The sequence below is a fragment of the Phyllobates terribilis genome, unplaced genomic scaffold, assembly GCF_046119375.1.
Source record: "Phyllobates terribilis strain yellow unplaced genomic scaffold, ASM4611937v1 Scaffold_13__5_contigs__length_258822181, whole genome shotgun sequence".
NCBI lineage: Eukaryota > Metazoa > Chordata > Amphibia > Anura > Dendrobatidae > Phyllobates > Phyllobates terribilis.
The window spans coordinates 213,928,615-213,941,804 of record NW_027362773.1 but is presented as its reverse complement, the minus strand read 5'-3'; the positions used below and the strand labels follow the sequence as shown (position 1 = coordinate 213,941,804).

Here is a 13,190-nt window from a genome sequence, read left to right as displayed (position 1 = left end):
CAAGGACACCATCCCTACAGTGAAACATGGTGGCAGCATCATGATGTGGGGATGTTTTTTGGCAGCAGGGACAGAGAAAATGGTCTTAGTTGACATAAATATGGATGGTGCGAAATACAGGGATATTCTAGAGCAAAACCTGTTTCAGTCTGTCAGTGATTTGAGATTGGAACGAAGGTTCACCTTCCAACAAGACAATGACCCAAAGCATACTGCTAAAGCTACACTCGATTGGTTTAAGAGGAAACGTGTAAATGTTTTGGAGTTGCCTAGTCAAAGCCCAGACCTTAATCCAATTGAGAATATGTAGTCAGACCTGAAGATTACTGTTCACCAGAGGAAACCATCTAACGTGAAGGAGCTGGAGCAGTTTTGCCTTGAGGAATGGACAAAAATCCCAGTAGCAAGATTTGGAAAGCTCAGAGACTTATCTAAAGGGACTTGCAGCAGTAATTGCTGCAAAAGGAGGCTCTACAAAGTACTGACTTTAGGGGAGGTGAATAGTTTTGCACACTGAAGTTTACAGATATTTTGTCCTATTTGTTGTTTGCGTCACAATAAAAAGAAAACCAAATGTTAACCAAATTCCAGGTTGTGAGGTAGCAAAGCACAAAAAAATGCTAAGGGGGTGAATACTTTCGCAATACACTGTATATGCCTATGAGTTTGGATCAAGAGACCTTGAATTGGACTGTGAATGTCAGATGTGTGAGACTTGGCTGGAAGTGACTAGGTCCCTAAACTTCAGCTGCCAGTAATATGCCCCAGTTCTGATGATCGGCGGTGGTCCAACCAGTGTAGAATTTATTACGTCTCCATTTGATAGATAATACTTCTAGCTGGAATACCCCTTTAATAAATCGTCAACCTATTCCGTAGTGTTGTACATAGATTATAGTCACCGTAGCATAAAAAAAATATATAAAAGTGTATCCTCACCGAGTACGATCTGCATGGTAACGATCTACATCCCGCTGGCGCAGATATACACGCTTAATGTACAGCGCTGTGTTGGCGGAGCAGATTGCAATGATGCACAAATCCAGCAGGTTCCTCATCTGGCAAAAATAGGAGCATTTTTGTTGCTTCAAACGGGCCACCTATAAAGATCAAAATGATGTGATGAGCCCACTTGTATGTAGATTGCAGAAGAGAGCACAGCACTGAGTGGTGTTTTCATGCGGACACCACTAGGGGGAGATTTTTTTTAGTTCAATAGCAGCTGTGTGAATTCCAGTGCAATGAGCTCCCCCTAGTGGTGGCTGCAGGCAGCCAGAGTTTTATTATTCTATTCCTATGAAAGTGGCCAAGGATGCAGCATTCTTAGTAGGGCATGATTTCTGTGTACGCCCCTGGGGTCTAGGTTTACTTACCTATCCTTGACTACAGAAAGGTAACTAAATTATTCTCACCTGAACTATAATGATGTACAAGAAGATCACAATGGACAGCATCTCGCTGACAAACTTAAGGGTCGTGTTTCCTTCCGTTTCATGATACAGTCGCATAATTTGCAAGTCGCTTGACGGATATAAACTTCCTATAAAGATCAGGAACAACATGAATAATTATTAATGCACACACTGAACCACGAAAAAGTTCTCCACAGGCTCGGGCTCCATGGCGAACATTGCATCTGACGATTCCTTAATGTGTTGCGTTACGACCTACTGCAACACCGAGTCGAAAATGGTTCCAAATGTGTTAGATTTTACGACGCCGGTTGCAAACTGCATGAGAATCGATTCACAAGACCCTGAACCAGCAGCTATGGCAGTAGTCCATGGCCAACAGACCAGCGTCTGTAGTAGTGTTTCCCATACAGAAATATTTGGACAATGACACACATTTTGTCATTTTAGCCTTTTAGGAAAACATATTCCAGATACAGTTTGTAGCATCGGCGTCTCTGCCTCCTGCCCGGCAGAGACGCCGTCCCCCTTACCGCCGCGGTCCTGCCGGCCTCCCTGTAGCTACTGCTGGTGCACGCAGCTTCCCTGGCCCTGTGCTTAGGGCGCGCGCGCGCGCTCTCGCCCTCTTATAGGGGCTGCGCGCGCCGTCCTAAGAAGCCCAGGCCAACGGCCGTAGGACTTCCCCTATAAAAGGCACCTACTCCAATATGGAGGTGCCCATGCAAGGTTGTTGCTCTGTATGCTAAACTCTGCTTCAGCCCACAGGTCCCGCTGCCTGTCTGACTACCAGTCTAGTCCGTCTGACTATCAGTCCAGTCTACCAGCCTGATTACCAGTCCAGCCCGACAGTCTGCTTACAGCCCAGTCTGCTAGTCTGTCTATGGGCTTGGCCAGTCCGCTTATCCGGAGCCTCCACCTGCTACCTGTCTCCGCCAGCCAAGGACACTCTCCAGCCCGACGGTCTGCCTCTGGTCAAATCCGCCAGTCTGTCTATGGGCTAGGCTAGCCTGCCTACTTGGAGAACTTACCTGTTACCTGGAGGCTCCTGCCTGCACCTGCCGTGTATACCTGACAGCCTACCTAGAGGCTCTTGCCTGTCACTTGCCGTGACCACCAGACAGCCTACCTAGAGGCTCCCGCCTGCACCTGCCGTGTATACCTGACAGCCTACCTAGAGGCTCCTGCCCGTCACCAGCCGTGTCTGCCTGACAGCCTACCTAGAGGCTCCTGCTAGTTTCCTGCCGTGTCTGCCAGCCCGTCTGCCCGGATCTCTCGTCAGCCTGCCTGCCGTGCTCATCTGCTGTACCGGTCAGTCTCTGTCTTCTGACCCGTGGGAGTCACCTGCTCTCATACAAGGTCGGTCCCCAGAGTAGCACCTGGTCCCTCTGCTCGGCCCTTCCCTGGTCACGGAGTCGATTGAGCCGCCGTACGGCCTTGGTCGGTCCGAGTTGATACCTAGTTACGCCCCTCTGGTCCTCCTTGCACCGCAGCACAGAGGCTCCACCACCCGGATCCGTAACACAGTTCTATAATCAATATGGGCTTAAAGTGCAGACTCTCAGCTTTAATTTGAGGGTTGGGTAAGGGTTTAGGAATCACAGCTATTTAATATGGAGCTGCCTCTTTTTAAAGTGACAAAATGTAATTGGACAATTATCACAAAAGCTCTTTAATTGGCTGCATGGTCAATTCCCTTATTACTCCATCATCATTTAAGCAGGTAAAAGGTGTGGAGCTGATTCCAGGTGCGGCATTTGCATTTGGAAGCTGTTCCTGTGAACCCACAACATGCAGACAAAGAAGCTCTCAATGGAAAAGAAACAGACCATCATTAGGCTGAAAAAGAAGAAGAAATTCATCAGAGATAGAGCGAGCAGAAATGTTTCAAGTAGCTAAATCAACAGTTTAGTGCATTCTGCAAAAAAAAAGAGTGCACTGGTGATCTTGGTGACTGAAAAAGGCCTGGACACCCATGGAAGACAACAGTGGTGGATGATCACTGAATCCTTTCCATAGTGAAGAAAAACCCCTTCACAACATCCACCCAAGTGAAGAAACTCTCCAGGAAGGTGTCTCAGTTTCTAAGTCTACCATAAAGAGAAGACTTCATGAGAGCAAATACAGAGGGTTCACAACAAGGTGCAAACCATTAATCATCCTGAAAATAGGATGGCCAGATTAGACTTTGCCAAAAATCATCTAAAGAAGCCGTCCAGTTCTGGAAAAGCAAAACTAATATCAACTTGTACCAGAATGATGTGAAGAAGAAAGTCTGGAGAAGGCTTGGAATGGCCCCTGATCCTCAACACAGCACAGCCTGTGTAACACATGGTGGAGGTGGTGTGATGGCGCGGGCATGCATGGTTTCCAATGGCACCGAGTCACTAGCGGTTATTGATAATGTGACTGAAGACAGAAGCAGCCGGATGAATCCTGTATGTACAGGGCGATACTTTCTGCTCAGATTCAACCAAATGCAGCAAGGTTGATTGGACGGCGATTCACAGGACAGATGGACAATGACCCAAAACATCCTGCGAAAGCAAAGAAGTGGAATATTCGGCAATGGCCGAGTCATCACCAGACCTCAGCCCATCGAGCTGCATTTCACAGGCTGTAGGAAAAGCTTAAGGCAGAAAGAGCCACAAACAAGTGAGAACTGAAGTCACTGCAGTAAAGGTGGCAAAGCCTCACACCAGAGGACACCAGCGATGGTGACGTCCGCGGCCACCAGACTTCAGGCAGCCATTGCTGCAGATGATTCTCTACAAAGTATTAAAAATGAAGATTTTATTTTTGGTAAAGTTCATTTGTCCAATTACTTTTGAGCCCCCGAAAAGAGAAGGCTTTATAGAAAAATGGTTGCAATTCCTAATCGTTTCACAGGATATTTTTGTTCAATCCCTTTAAACCTGACAGTCTCCACTTTAATTGCATCTGAGTGGTTTCATTTTAAATCAATAATAGTGGCCTGCAGAGCTGAAATCAGGAAGATTCGGTCTATGTGTGAATACTTCTGGACCTAACTGTACAGTACAGACCAAAAGTTTGGACACACCTTCTCATTTAAAGGTTTTTCTGTATTTTCATGACTATGAAAATTGTACATTCACACTGAAGGCATCAAAACTATGAATTAACACATGTGGAATTATATACTTAACAAAAAAGTGTGAAACAACTGAAAATATGTCTTATATTCTAGGTTCTTCAAAGTAGCCACCTTTTGCTTTGATGACTGCTTTGCACACTCTTGGCATTCTCTTGATGAGCTTCAAGAGGTAGTCACCGGAAATTGTCTTCCAACAATCTTGAAGGAGTTCCCAGAGATGCTTAGCACTTGTTGGCCCTTTTGCCTTCACTCTGCGGTCCAGCTCACCCCAAACCATCTCGATTGGGTTCAGGTCTGGTGACTGTAGAGGCCAGGTCATCTGGCGTAGCACCCCATCACTCTCCTTCTTGGTCAAATAGCCCTTACACAGCCTGGAGGTGTGTTTGGGGTCATTGTCCTGTTGAAAAATAAATGCTGGTCCAACTAAACGCAAACCGGATGGAATAGCATGCCGCTGCAAGATGCTGTGGTAGCCATGCTGGTTCAGTATGCCTTCAATTTTGAATAAATCCCCAACAGTGTCACCAGCAAAGCACCCCCACACCATCACACCTCCTCCTCCATGCTTCATGGTGGGAATCAGGCATGTAGAGTCCATCCGTTCACCTTTTCTGCGTCGCACAAAGACACGGTGGTTGGAACCAAAGATCTCAAATTTGGACTCATCAGACCAAAGCACAGATTTCCACTAGTCTAATGTCCATTCCTTGTGTTCTTTAGCCCAAACAAGTCTCTTCTGCTTGTTGCCTGTCCTTAGTAGTGATTTCCTAGGGGCTATTTTACCATGAAGGCCTGCTGCACAAAGTCTCCTCTTAACAGTTGTTGAAGAGATGTGTCTGCTGCTAGAACTCTGTGTGGCATTGACCTGGTCTCTAATCTGAGCTGCTGTTAACCTGCGATTTCTGAGGCTGGTGCCTTGGATAAACTTATCCTCAGAAGCAGAGGTGACGTTTGGTCTTCTTTTCCTGGGGCGGTCCTCATGTGAGCCAGTTTCTTTGTAGCGCTTAATGGTTTTTGCAACTGCACTTGGGGACACTTTCAAAGTTTGCCCAATTTTTCGGACTGACTGACCTTCATTTCTTAAAGTAATGATGGCCACTCGTTTTTCTTTACTTAGCTGCTTTTTTCTTGCCATAATACACATTCTAACAGTCTATTCAGTAGGACTATGAGCTGTGTATCCACCAGACTTCTGCACAACACAACTTATGGTCCCAGCCCCATTTATAAGGCAAGAAATCCCACTTATTAAACCTGACAGGGCACACTTGTGAAGTGAAAACCATTTCCGGTGACTACCTCTTGAAGCTCATCAAGAAAATGCCAAGAGTGTGCAAAGCAGTCATCAAAGCGAAAGGTGGCTACTTTGAAGAACCAAGAATATAAGACATATTTTCAGTTGTTTCACACTTTTATGTTAAGTATATAATTCCACATGTGTTAATTCATAGTTTTGATGCCTTCAGTGTGAATGTACAATTTTCAAAGTCATGAAAATACAGAAAAATCTTTAAATGAGAAGGTGTGTCCAAACTTTTGGTCTGTACTGTATATGCACACGTCCTACCGATCACAGTGGTCTCCAGGATGAAGGTGACGAGACAGAAGAGATTTATATTGGCATTGTACACGTTGAACTCTACAAAGATGGCTTTGGTGTAGCTGTCCAGCCATTTGCTTGTTTCCATGTCGGTGATCACACTGCAGAAGAGAAATAGGAAAATTACCCTTTAAGCCCTATTCAGAACCATGCGTCCTGTAGCAGTGGCCTCCATGTCATACCTCCCTGCAGAGCTGCTGTTTAGGCCCAGTTCTGCCACGTATCCTCCTCCAGGGTAATATGCAAGTTGTGTCCAGACTGGATGTCCTCCCAGATCCTCCACCGTGTGATACATCCACTTATCTGTTGAAGCATTTCTGCTGCTGTTGACACTTATTGGGCTCCACATAGGCCCGTAGCTTCCCATATCCTCCAGGTGGTACAGCTTCTGATTGCCTGCACTGTTATAGAGTCTCCGCAGCTGCCGGATGCGGGGGCTGCCCAGGAGGAAACAGTTTCCATCAGTAATGAACCCTGAGAAGGGGTCATAAGAAAAAAATAGGTTTACAAACTTAAATCCTTCTATAAAACAGCATTTTTGGTGTGATCAGCAATATGGCCACCAATACAGCCAGCGCCATGGATGGTCTGGTAAATATCATTTACCTGGGTTTTCGGTGTACAGGTTTGGTAGCAGCATTCCTTGTGACCAGCTGTAAAAATCTGGTATGGACTGAATGTTATTCACCGTAGAGAAGCTGCCGGTTATGGCCCTGTACAGGTTGTACTCGTCGGGACCTTTGTCTGCATATACCATAAGCATGGTGGTGACCAGAAAAATCATGTGTACTAGCAAAAGAAGAAATAAACTGGCATCATTTGGTAACCCTAAAAGTGGCAAAAAATAATTACTATAACCATCATAATAATATCATTTTGCATGCATAAGGCATAAGTCTTAAGTGATTTCCTTTGGATAATTTTTGGGGCCTAGGTAATTAGCAATAAGGTGGGGGTGCTAGACCACCACTCAGTAAATAATAATAACAATATTAAAGATAATTAGACAGCGAGATTGTGAAATCTAAAACGTAACTTTTAATACGATATATAAAATATGCCACTCAATGTAACTTGGAGCGAGTCGCTGGGCCAACCTGATAATTAACAGAAATATAGCCCAGAGACCACCCCTGTGTATATAAAAAATTAGATTTATTGATCAACCCTGCAGTAAGGAGATCAAGAAACTTGATAGGATAGATTCTATAACAGAAGGACAATAGAAGAACAGGGATCAGTAGAAAAAAACGTGTATCAGATAGATACCCTCTATGATATAGATTTCACCAGTAACGTGACTGTTAAAAATTACAAGATAAAAGATTTTATTAATTGCAGTACAAGAGGGGTCATTTATAGAGTCCTATGTGAATGTGGGATGGAATACGTCGGAAAGACCATTCGAGAATTTAAAAGACGGATAGGTGACCATGTTGGCGATATCACTCACAAAAGGGATACGCCTGTGTCTAGGCACGTTAATATTTTTCATGGGGGTAACCTTAGTGTTCTCAAATTTATGGGAATCGAAAAGGTACCGAGTCCTATAAGAGGAAGAAATTGGGACAGAATTATTTTGCAAAAAGAAGCAAAATGGATTTTTTATATGAGAACAGTGTCACCATTGGGTCTCAATGAACAAATTAATTATGGGTGTTTTGTATAGAGTGATCTTTTATCCTCTCCCTTGTCCTCTACCCATTATAGGTGGATACCCAGCCATATATAATTCCCAGGCCAATAAGCTCTAACTTTTTCAAATACATCACACTCGATCTATGGATAGTATACCAAATAAGGTCATGATAAATGTGGCTCTCTTTATGGTTTACCAAAAAAGGCACCTCGCTATGTAATATAAGTAAACATTTTGGCATCCCCCCTTCCATCTCCACCCTATGGTCCGGTTTACCTAATAATCTATAAAAGAAATGTCATTGACTATATGCAATCAAAAATCACTGCATCAAATTGTAGCACCCCGAGGGCTCGGCTGCTACAGGGGTATTGCACCTCAGTCCAGAGGTGTGATTTTCCACTGCCGGGTAAGGATGGAGTGTGGACCAGGGCTCAGTAAGCTGCATGCACCACACACACCCCATTTCCGAGGAACAGACCAACGGTGCTCCCACTAGACAGAGTGCAGGCACGACAGCTTCTGTTCCTGGCTGGAGTGGGGAGGGGGGTGGAAAACCCAGTGGTGTAGGAGCAGATAGGGGTGGGTTTCTGGGCATAGGTAGGAGCCCATTGGTTGCTAGTCACCTGGGCTCGGGTGTCAGAAGAAGGTATAAAAGGTGGGCACCATCTTAGAACAGGGTCGAGTTCAGCCAGTTCAGTCAGGAGGAGAGAAGGAGAGGAGCTCAGCCAGAGAGGGCTGACAGGGAGATGTGGCTCAGTCTGGGCCCAGCTCCAGAGGCAGGCCTGGAGTGAGGCCAGAAGCAGCAGAGAGAGAGAGGAGGAGGAACAGAAAGGAAAGTAAGAAAGGAACTGGAACAGAGGAGAAAGGAAGCAAGGAACACAAAGAAAGGCCCAGAGACACGAAGGCAGAAGGAACCCCATATGCCCAGAGGAGATACGGGGTGAAGGGTTGGCAGAATAGGGTACCGGAACCCAAATTGGTGGAGGCGACTAATCCTCAGCCAAAACCGGAGGTTGTGACCACATCTTGGTGCGACCCCTCACTACATCCACCAGAAAGGCATACCGCATAGGGTCAGGGAAACCGGAGAGAGGTTTCGCCAACAGAAGGCCCGAGGAAGCTGGACAAAGATGGGTCACTGGTGGGGACGGCCAGTAGAAAGGAAGAGAGGGGAGCTCTGAACCACACTCTGGAATTGCCTGGGAGTTGACCGAGTCCCTCACCTGGTGGACGCAGCATGACTCGGGCGGTCCTAACTGCGCACAAGTGACCTGATAAAGAACTGTGAGTAAAGCTTTGGAAACTGCAATTACAAGTCTCTGTGATTCCTTGCCGCACCTGCACCATTAGCACTGGGACCCTCTCACCATCACTACCACCATCATCCACATTAGCTGCCCTGAGGCAATACTCCTCCCGTGGGGAGTCATCCCATACTCAGCTGCGCAACCAACATCAGCCTCAGCGGTCGGCAGCGCAGCGGCGGTCCCCACTGACCGCAATCCACGGGTGGCGTAGTCGGACACTTATTCCAATACAAATAGACTGCCACTGGTTTGACCACCCTGGGCACGGACCGGGTCACCGCCACGGAGAACTACAACCCCCAGCGATCCGGCTCAGGGTATTCCCCCTGCACAGTAGCAACAGCATAGGCCCAGGGGGCGCGTCAACTTTGGCGTAGTCGGCAGGATCGAGACCAACCCGCCACAAACGGGTATTGCGTGCCTGTAGAAAACTGTACATGTACCTTAAAAAGAAGTCTCCCGCCATTTCCAGAAGTTTCCCGCCGTCCGGAGTCGTTTCCCGCCATCCGGAGCCGATTCCCGCCATCAGACGCCATTTTGGACCGTTTCCCGCCATCTTCATCCGTTTTTCCCGCCCTGGCAGAGCGGACGCCATTATGTGCGCACCAAAGGACAGCAGGAAGCCACCTCCCATCGTGGGCCAGGTCCCAGAGTGGCGCCAAAGAAGGAGCCCGCCCCCACCAGCCATGAATGCAGCAATGGAGATGTCCATCAACGTAGGGGGGCTGCCCCTGAAGGTGATTGTCAGCAGATGCCCCCAAGACCAACCCCCATGGGGGCGGATAGGAAAGAAAACTGAGGGGCTGGGTGCGGCCTGGATCAGTCTGGACCTGCTGCACCCGGAGATGGAGGGAGCAGAAAACTCCACCAGCACCCTGGCCCGCAGCCTGCTGCAAGCGGAGCCACCCTGCAGCCTGACAGAACTGCTGGCCCAACTGCCTAGAGACCCAGACCGTGCGCGCGCAGCGCTGGAAGATCTGAATAAAAGAATGGTCCGGGCGCAGCGGGATGTGTTTGCCGGGTGGAGAGAGGAGATGGCCCGGCAGCACGGAGGTGACCAGCAGAGGACCCCGCCGGAACCGGGCAGCGCGCTTACCACTGGGCGCGGAGAAGAGGGACCGGCAGCTGCAGATGACGCCGCGGAGGAGGCCACGGAGACCGAGGCAGGTAATGGGGACGCCACCACCCCAAGCCCGGGGAACACCAGCCTGCCCTCACCCTCCGTTGCGGGACCCGAAGCCCCGGGGACCGTACCTGACACCACGCCTCCACCGCCACCAGCTAGGCCTCAGGCAGCAAGCACAGTCGTCACGCCCCGCCCCGCGCTGTGCCCTCTGAACCCTGGCGCCGTACAGCGTGAGACGTCACGGGCCAGGACGCAAGACCTAGCACACCCGGGCGCCGCTGCCTCACCAGCGCCCCCTACCTTGGCGGTGCCACGCCCGGGCGCGACCAACAAGCGACCACCGGCCTGGTCGCAAGACCTAGCACACCCGGGCGCCGCTGCCTCACCAGCGCCCCCTACCTTGGCGGTGCCACCCCCGGGCGCGACCAACAAGCGACCACCGGCCTGGTCGCAAGGCCGAGTGCCTCTGGGCGCTGCCACCCGTCCGAAGCCCACAGTGCCACCCTTGGGCGCGGACCTGTATGCCCAATATACCAGCCCGGACGGGCTACCCTTTGAATGGCCGCCGGAGTTCGCCAACCCCCGTCTCCGGAAAGAGCGACCCCTGAGTGAGCCTTTGATCCCGGCCCCGGAGCCCGCCAACATCGCTCCACCCCTGCCGGAGGATGCCCAGTTTGCATGGGACCCCACTGGCGAGAACCTCATGGGCTTCACCCAGGAGACCCGGGCGGAAGAAGCCCAGCGCCTGGAGTGCTGCCGTCAGCAGCTAGCCACCTATGAAAAAGAGCGGTGGCAGAGGCGCATCAGGGAGCAGCGACTCCAGGCCAGGAGCGCGGAGCAAAAGAGGAGGGCCCGACAAGACACCAACGCCATCCGCGGACCCAGAGCCACCGGGACCGTAGTCAAGTTCCAGCTGGAGCATGGCTGGGGCTTCGTCAGAGACCCGGAGGCTGACACCGACGTCTTCGTCACTAGAAGGGACGTTGAAAGCCACCTGCCAGAGGGACATCACGGACGTGACCTGTACCCCAGCGACGTGGTCACCTACACCCGGCACAAGGGCGCAAAGGGACTGTACGCCCTTCACGTTCACCGGCTCACAGAGGAGGAACTGCAGTACCGCCCAGACACGGAATACACTGAGGATCCGGACGGATCAGAAGATTACCCGGAAGAGCGAGGAGGACACCGTTACCAGTAAACGGTAAAATGGAACTGTATATAGTTACCCGTCAGGGTACAAGAACTGTTGCGAATTGAAGTGTGGTCCCCGTTGGGACTAGTGTGGAGCTGTTTCTTGATAAAAAGTTTCCTGTGTGCGTGTTACCCCAATACCCTTTACCAGGCTGAGGACTGTGAGCAACCACTCCCTTATCCCCACTGGCCGAGGACTGAGAGCGGCCAATCCCTTGTAAATAGTTGCGCTTCTTAAAGCGCCCCCTACTGGTTTTATACAAAAACCGCAACGTCTACCTCAGGATTAAATGGACTGTTGCACCTTTTCCTGGTCGCAAGTTGCACAGCGGCCAGAGCTCAAGAATGTTCTACTTGAAAATGTTTTATATTGAAAAGTTTTATATGCTGCTAGAATAATAATACAAATGTTTTATGTGATGTTTTATATGCTAAAAGAGTTCCAGTGGCATTAGCAAGATGTTTTATGAAAAGGAGTACCAGTAACGTTAAAAAGAGAAGAATACCTCCCATAAAGGGATGAGTGAAAAGTTAATGTCTTATATACGAATGCATTCTAAAATTTTGTATGTTTAAAATTGTCTTTGCTCTTTTCCAGCCCGAGGACGTGCTGTGATTTACCAGGGGGGAATGTAGCACCCCGAGGGCTCGGCTGCTACAGGGGTATTGCACCTCAGTCCAGAGGTGTGATATTCCACTCCCGGGTAAGGATGGAGTGTGGACCAGGGCTCAGTAAGCTGCATGCACCACACACACCCCATTTCCGAGGAACAGACCAACGGTGCTCCCACTAGACAGAGTGCAGGCACGACAGCTTCTGTTCCTGGCTGGAGTGGGGAGGGGGGTGGAAAACCCAGTGGTGTAGGAGCAGATAGGGGTGGGTTTCTGGGCATAGGTAGGAGCCCATTGGTTGCTAGTCACCTGGGCTCGGGTGTCAGAAGAAGGTATAAAAGGTGGGCACCATCTTAGAACAGGGTCGAGTTCAGCCAGTTCAGTCAGGAGGAGAAAAGGAGAGGAGCTCAGCCAGAGAGGGCTGACAGGGAGCTGTGGCTCAGTCTGGGCCCAGCTCCAGAGGCAGGCCTGGAGTGAGGCCAGAAGCAGCAGAGAGAGAGAGGAGGAGGAACAGAAAGGAAAGTAAGAAAGGAACTGGAACAGAGGAGAAAGGAAGCAAGGAACACAAAGAAAGGCCCAGAGACACGAAGGCAGAAGGAACCCCATATGCCCAGAGGAGATACTGGGTTAAGGGTTGGCAGAATAGGGTACCGGAACCCAAATTGGTGGAGGCGACTAATCCTCAGCCAAAACCGGAGGTTGTGACCACATCTTGGTGCGACCCCTCACTACATCCACCAGAAAGGCATACCGCATAGGGTCAGGGAAACCGGAGAGAGGTTTCGCCAACAGAAGGCCCGAGGAAGCTGGACAAAGGTGGGTCACTGGTGGGGACGGCCAGTAGAAAGGAAGAGAGGGGAGCTCTGAACCACACTCTGGAATTGCCTGGGAGTTGACCGAGTCCCTTGCCTGGTGAACGCAGTACGGCTTGGGCAGTCATCGCCTGCAGCATTGACCTGAATAACAACCGTGAGTAAAGCTTTGGAAACTGCAATTACAAGTCTCTGTGATTCCTTGCCGCACCTGCACCATTAGCACTGGGACCCTCTCACCATCACTACCACCATCATCCACATTAGCTGCCCTGAGGCAATACTCCTCCCGTGGGGAGTCATCCCATACTCAGCTGCGCAACCAACATCAGCCTCAGCGGTCGGCAGCGCAGCGGCGGTCCCCACTGACCGC

The 13,190-nt window shown here is 49.7% G+C and overlaps 1 protein-coding gene across 2 annotated transcripts in view; it reads right to left on the bottom strand.

Moving 5' to 3' along the window:
• The window catches only part of PKD1L3 (polycystin 1 like 3, transient receptor potential channel interacting), a 46,529-nt gene that overhangs the window by 3,936 nt on the left and 29,403 nt on the right, over window positions 1-13,190 (bottom strand). For both annotated transcript variants that reach the window (XM_073659277.1, XM_073659276.1), the window contains 5 exons: window positions 6,731-6,913; window positions 6,307-6,598; window positions 6,092-6,225; window positions 1,413-1,540; window positions 940-1,100 (listed from right to left, as the gene is read on the bottom strand). In XM_073659277.1, the coding sequence (XP_073515378.1) occupies window positions 940-1,100; window positions 1,413-1,540; window positions 6,092-6,225; window positions 6,307-6,598; window positions 6,731-6,913 (898 nt within the window). The remainder of the gene's footprint in view (window positions 1-939; window positions 1,101-1,412; window positions 1,541-6,091; window positions 6,226-6,306; window positions 6,599-6,730; window positions 6,914-13,190) is intronic.